The following is a 6,819-nucleotide window of genomic DNA, read 5'->3' as shown; positions in this document are numbered from 1 at the left end:
TAAGCTAAACATAACAACTATGAGTCAGGGGTGAAACAGCCTTTTAAGGGCATTAAGTAAGAAGCCATTTATATGTGCAGGTAATGTTACTCATTCTAATAGTAGCTTATGAATTGGACCACCTAACCTCAAGTACTGGTTCAGCAAGTTCAAACTACTGTTGATTTTGCTACAAGAGGCCAGGGAAACTTTGTTTACATCAATGTCTGGTTGTAACTGAAAATATATGGGGGTTTCCACTGGACGGGAAATTATGATGTCAACTCACAATGCATGCAAGCTTATTGAAGCATTACAGAAGCAAAGCTTTCTGTTCCTGGTTGCCAAAATAGACTCTGCATGGCAATCTACTGAAACTACCTTCGGTTTAAAAATGGATGTGAAAACAATGTTCATTTACGTTTTTCTGCAGGGATTATTTCCTCCACTTTCTACCCTCCGCTATTTACTGAGTGGTCTGTCCCCTGACGAGCCCGGCAGATTAAGAGGATATGTTACCATCTTGTTTTTTTTCTAAATGGATACACATGTGGCACATCTGGGTCCAAGCCTGACTCATTACTCACTTTTTTTATGTTCCATTCTCTGCAGCCATGGCAACTGCTGCATGTTTGGCAGAAAGCTTTTGAAGGCAGTGGAAAAAGAGAGAGAGAGCCTAGGGAGGGAGCATAAAGGGAGAGTGAGAGAGGGATGGAGGGAGGCAGGGAGAGCGAGCAAGCTCTCAGTAGTTGGCCTACATCCAGTGTAATCATGCCATGGAGCCGAAATGAGGCCTTTGGCAGCACACCAGGTTTCTGAGAACAAAGATGTGAGCTTCTAATGTTGGCGGTGGGGCCTGCTTGGCATCCTTTGCCATTTCCCAGCAGCCCTTGCCTTGGCCGACTGCCAGGCCCCCACCCCCTCCCCCACTGGGACTGCAAAGAGGATCAGAATAAAGAGAGAGACTTGTTTTTCACTCGCCTCTTGCTCTGGCCCAATGACATCACCTCTGCAGCCTCCAGCCCCCAGATTTCAGCCGCCCAGCACATTTTTCCCTTTCGCCATCGACCCTCCATTTTATTTGAATTCCACCATTTTATACCTAAATCAAAGCAGAGTCCTTAAAATGCCTGCTTTGTTTTTGTTTTGGTGCATATGCTGCACATCGTCTCTCTGCATAATGCAACAGGATCCGGAATTAATCCATTCAGAAAAATCAATAAAACATCTTCAAAGTAACATTAAAAACCAGGAAGTAGCTAATTTGACAGATGGATGCTTTGGCATTCTCTTTTAGAGCTCCCCAAATTGTATCTGCACTCTAATCCATGCTGTGCAAATCTGTGGCTAAAAATAGAACCGTAAACAGGATATATATGGTAGTTGGGGTACAGTGATAATCTCCATGGTTACCTCAGCCCATTTCATATACAGGAGCTTTGTGCACATTAGTCCTTACATTCACCCTCATGACATTTCCCACCCTCTGCCACTCTGTGTAGCTATTTATCTGCAAGGTAGGTCACTAAAACAGCTGCTTAACTTCAGTAACATGTCCTTACGCTGTCCTGTTATAACCTCCTTTTATGTCTGTGCAACATGTTACAGTTTAGTTTGGTGCTCACCTCAGCTGTTGTGCTGAAAAAGGTTATATAACATGAATGTTGTTCTCATGGAGGAGAGAAAGACTGAGAAAACATCCAGTGCTGTGCAGAAAACTTCAGAGAGAATTTGTAAGGATTTGCTTCATGAATAAAAGATGGCCAATATAAAATTTAACAGGCTCAAGAAGCGATAGAACAAAAATAACGTCATCTCATCAGGCCTGCGATGCTGTCGCATGCTGGGTATTCCCCTAGCCGTCACCTACCTCTCACTCTTTATTTAGCTACTTCATGTCTCAATTTACATACAGCTCGAAAAAAGGCGTTCAAAACAGCATTATACAGCTACTCCATCTGGTTTAGTGGCTAGACTCAAATGAAATGGCCGTGAGCTGGGTCACACTGTAATGATTTTACTTTATACATGTTGCCTCATATTGCCAATCAGAGCCATCTGTGCATGTACAACTCAGTACAACTCTGCCTTTGCTTTGCAGTCACTGCAGCTTTTAATTTAAATAAACGGATCTTCCTATTATAGAATAGTCATTTAGGATTTAATTGAATCACAGCATGCCTCCGTCTTGCATAATAGTGTGCAACAATTTACTTGCACCAAAATCAACTAAGTGGACTCAAAAGAATCAAAGCATTAGGCAACTGTTTCCCACCAATCTCAAGGAAAGAGTTTGTTTATTTTGCCCCTCACAACGGTCATTTCCTCACTGTCATAAAGCCTAACAACACTTCCTAGTGTTGTTCACCCAACAAGGACTGATGTTTGTGTGTTAATACACATGTGATGTGTGTGTGATGATCTAAAGGGAATATTATTGTGTTGTATAACAATCATGTAAAATCATAAAGCAACTGCACTACAAGTGGTAGCAACATGGCTGCCTTATTTTGTTTCTGGAAACCCTTTGAACAAAAGCCTCATGCCACAGTGCGTGATCATAGCCTAATGTCCTGTAGATGGGTGAGGCGGATGAGGGTACGTGACTAAACTTCTTGCTTCCTCTTTCCATCGTCACACGGACTTGCACAAACATATCCTGCTCTGTGTCTGCAGGTTACAGACGCATTGCCTCACCCAAAGCCTGAGGGTTAGCTGCAATGAGTTGGAATGAGCCCAGTGCGAGGGGAGGGGGGAATCTGAGCTACTGGGACAATCCTCCAGTTCAAACCTACACTTTTACTTCAGGGGATTTTTGGCATATTGACCTTTTTTTTTTTTTTACATCATGTAAAACATTAACATAATAGTGGTCAGTCTTGCTACACCTCTCAGACTAATACGTTTTAATAATAAAAAAAAGGAGTCTGAATGGCTGATTCATCCCACTGTAATTTCATTTAGTGGTGGCAGATTTGGATGACTGACTGTTCAGTGCATTAGAATAAAATGTGGGCAGAGCTATATTCATGCTGTAACCCCGATCCATTCAAGCTTACAACACACTGGCTGGAAATCCCCACCTCATGACAGAGCTTCCTGGTTACTGACTAACGGAGGCGCCTTTTTCTTTCTTTTTGTATTAACAGGGCAGGAGGAAAATATGATCTTACCGCTGCTAAAAACCCAAGTCAGTAGATGTTGAATTCATGCTGGTAAACTGACAGAAAAAAAAGTGGGCAGTATAAACTCCCTCTAATAATCCTAAAATAGCCCCTAGAAATTGTAGCCTATTTGCTGCTATAACAAACAAAAAATATGTAGCTGCACAATATATTTGAACTTCTATGTAAATCTATATTGCCATTGGATTACAGTAGCATCGTTGTTTTTTTCCAAGGGTCGACCCACCTCATTCATTGCACAGCAGTAGTAGCAGCTCATGGCGTCGAGGCGCTGTGCATTGAGAAAAACAAGCTGCAGCGAGCGTTTGTCAGCCTGAACCAGATAACGCTCTGAATTTAGGACAAAGCAGAAGTCAACTGAAGGAGCTGGCGACTCTCTCTCTCTCTCTCTCTTTTTAATCCCCTGGCGGTCTACTGCTAACCTACAGCCACGTCTTTTTATTTATTTATTTTTTTTATAAAATACCTCCTTCTCGCTGCAGACAGGCTGGTATCCACGGATCCGGAGTCATATTTTTGCAGGTTTGATAATAATAACACGAGCTGTACGTGGGTTATTCCCTTCACTCGGAGGCGGTGGCGAGGCTGAACTGGGTGCAGTTTTGGCAGAGGTTCAAGTGATTAATATTAAAATAAAAAAAAAAGCATTGAGTGACAGAGGCTGCAGTAAACTGGGGGGAGAGAAAGGAGGGGGGGTCTGTCGAAGAAATCAAGTCAATAGAAACTGAAGTGGAAGCAGGCGTTTAGAGCTCCGTGGTGACGTCACTGCTCCACATTGAGCCAGTAGTAGAGAGTCAGTGGAGATAGATAGAGGAGCGCCGTAGTAAAGTACACACCGACATGAACTTCTCCCTCTAAAACTTCAACGTTGTTGCTCTAAAAGTCGGGAGAAGACGAGTTTGTATTTTTTCTACAACCGGAACTTGCTCTTTATTGGCTTTTAAAGGGAGCTCGGAGAAAAGCAGGAAAATAAGACAAATTTTGGGTTTCTTTTCGGGGGTCGACGACGAGCGCTATGTCGTCCGCGGCTGTCGCTGCTTCTTCCAGGAGGCAGTCGTGTTATTTATGCGACTTGCCCCGCATGCCGTGGGCCATGATCTGGGATTTTACCGAGCCCGTCTGCAGGGGATGTGTCAACTACGAAGGAGCAGACCGCATTGAGTTTGTCATCGAAACGGCCAGGCAGCTCAAGAGGGCTCACGGGTTTCAAGAGGGCAGGTCTCCCGGGCCGGGGAAATCGCAGCTCTCCGCGAAAGAGATCCAGGCGATCAACCACGCTGCGGCGGGAGACCCCGGCTCGCGGCCGCCGCAGCCGCTGGACCGCTACCCGCTCTCCTCCGACCGCCCGCCCAGGCTGGGTCCAGAGTATCAGTCTGGCAGGCAGGCGAACGGCATTCCCGTCCCCAATGGATTTCCTAAGCCTGACGAGCCGCCAGAGCTGAACCGCCAGAGCCCTAACCCGCGCAGGAATAGCACGGTCCCCCCAAATCTAGTGCCTTTGGTAAACGGGAACATGCCCCCGGTGCACGCAGTCAACGGTAGACCCGGCCAGATGGGGCTTCCCTCCGCACTGGCGGGCGGTAGTCCCGCCGACATGGGCAAGAGACCCGCCTCGGTCTCCAGCACCGAGCACGACAGAGAGGTGAAGGAGAAGCACAGACCGGACAGTCTCACGCCGGAGCTCTCCGAGAGCCACAAAAACAGGGCAGAGTCGGACTGGATGGGCAAAAGCAAAACGGTGAGGGACCTGATGGCTCTGCACACTTTCGACAACAGGTTCAAGAAGGACCATGCGGCCATGCAACAAAGGGTTATGGGCTATGAAGCCAGCGCCACGGCTTCCAAGTCAGGTAAGCATCCAGTAGTGTTTAAATTCAAGAATATGTAGGTTATTTGTGCAATTTTCATTTTTATATTCTGTTTATTAACCCACTTCGAGCCCAGAAATGGGTTGGTAATGTACAAATGATAGTAACTACTATCATGTCTGCAAAATTCAAGGTGTATAAATATAATAATTTTTTATTTTTTATCTGTTATGTTTTGTACCATGTGGTGCAGCAGGAAACACAAACGATGCATGTCACCTTCCAGTGTAAATGTTGATATTTGGCTGAGCTGTGCAACTCAACTATTTTGTTTAACCCTTTCCCACCTCCAGACAGAGGAAAACATCCCCGGAGCATGAAGAGAAAAGCCTCGCCTGAACCAGAGGGAGAGGGGACAGCTGCCAAGCTCAATGGAGAAGGACAGCAGTGGTTACCACCACCTACTGACGGACTGAAAATGCCTCCAGTTCCCCCGCCAAGCTTCGCCTCTCCCCCCTCCACAATATCCCCCCACTCCCGCACCACTCCACCTGAGGCGGCCCAGAACGGCCAGTCCCCCATGGCGGCGCTCATCATGGCCGCAGACAATGCAGGTGGGAACAGCTCTCCCAAGGACGCCAACCAAGTCCACTCCACCACCCGGAGGAACAGCAGCAGTCCCCTGTCACCATCCTCCATGAATCAAAGGAGGCTGGCGCAGAGAGATGCATCTGGTGCAGGTACACCCCACGTGCCAGGCATGGACCAAGTGCACCCCCAAAGCATTCCGGACTCCTCAGTACCCGGCAGCATACCCCTGTGCTGCACGCTGTGCCACGAGCGTTTGGAGGACACACACTTTGTTCAGTGCCCGTCTGTGCCCTCTCACAAGTTCTGCTTCCCATGCTCGAGGGAAAGCATAAAGCAGCAAGGTGCCACGGGTGAAGTGTACTGTCCAAGTGGAGAGAAATGTCCCCTGGTTGGCTCAAACGTACCGTGGGCTTTCATGCAAGGCGAAATCGCCACCATCCTTGCAGGAGATGTCAAAGTAAAAAAGGAGAGGGACCCTTGATTTTGTTTGAACATTTCTTTGGGGAGGGGAAGCAAAAATATGAGTATAAATATATAAATATCACATACATACCATTCAAACAAACTAACGGACTTGTACATATTGGACCCAAGGGAAGAGTATACTTCGTAAACATGGTTGTATAATTTTTGATTTTTGAATACATTGTGTTTCTATATTTTTGAAGATAAAGGTATGTACTCATTATAATGGACTACGTTCCTCTTTGTTGATGTTTAACAAAATTCTTGATGTACTTCTAGGTCTGGTGGCAGTTCCTGTTTAACGTAGAATGTGACTAATGCTACTCTACGAGCACTTGGCAAAACTGAAATGCTTTTAGCTGTACTTGTATGCACTTGTTTAAAAATTGCCAAATACAATTTCTGATCTTGTATGAACTTATTGTCTGAGCTTGCTTCATTTGAGTGATTAAGTTACACAGGACCTGTAGACAGATGATGAGATAGGGGCTTTCTGCTCTGATACAGGCTTGTTGTGACGGCTCAGGAGACTTGATTTACGCTGCACAACATGAAGTAGGCTACTGTTTGCATGACGGCAGCCTTTTCGGCACACATGCCTTTTCATGATTCATGGAAAAGCATGGGCGGAAAAAAACACAAGACACATTGTCCCAAATTTGCTCCAGTTTGTGCATCACTGTAACTGATTGCTGCGTACAGAAATAGGTGCCAAGTCATGTTCAGTCAGCTGGAAACTGTTGAGTCAGTAATGTGAGAAAGTGCATGATTGTCAATATGATACAAGAGTG

General features: G+C 45.8%; 1 protein-coding gene across 1 annotated transcript; it reads left to right on the top strand.

The window, feature by feature from the left end:
• Window positions 1-3,511: 3,511 nt before the first annotated feature.
• irf2bp2a (interferon regulatory factor 2 binding protein 2a) lies at window positions 3,512-6,445 on the top strand. The gene is made up of 2 exons (XM_039783806.1): window positions 3,512-5,014; window positions 5,326-6,445. The coding sequence occupies exons 1-2, from the start codon at window positions 4,180-4,182 to the stop codon at window positions 6,042-6,044; spliced, it is 1,554 nt and encodes a 517-aa protein (XP_039639740.1). The 5' UTR covers window positions 3,512-4,179; the 3' UTR covers window positions 6,045-6,445.
• Window positions 6,446-6,819: the final 374 nt, after the last annotated feature.

This window comes from Perca fluviatilis, chromosome 19 (assembly GCF_010015445.1).
Source record: "Perca fluviatilis chromosome 19, GENO_Pfluv_1.0, whole genome shotgun sequence".
Taxonomy (NCBI): domain Eukaryota; kingdom Metazoa; phylum Chordata; class Actinopteri; order Perciformes; family Percidae; genus Perca; species Perca fluviatilis.
The sequence above is the reverse complement of the archived record's forward strand: the minus strand, read 5'-3'. Positions and strand labels throughout refer to the sequence as shown.

Bases quoted from the DNA above. Each gene is read 5' to 3' on its own strand.
- irf2bp2a (XM_039783806.1), top strand. From the start codon at position 4,180: ATGTCGTCCGCGGCTGTCGCTGCTTCTTCCAGGAGGCAGTCGTGTTAT. The intron at 5,015-5,325 runs GTAAGCATCCAG...TCCCACCTCCAG, and splicing joins CGCCACGGCTTCCAAGTCAG to ACAGAGGAAAACATCCCCGG.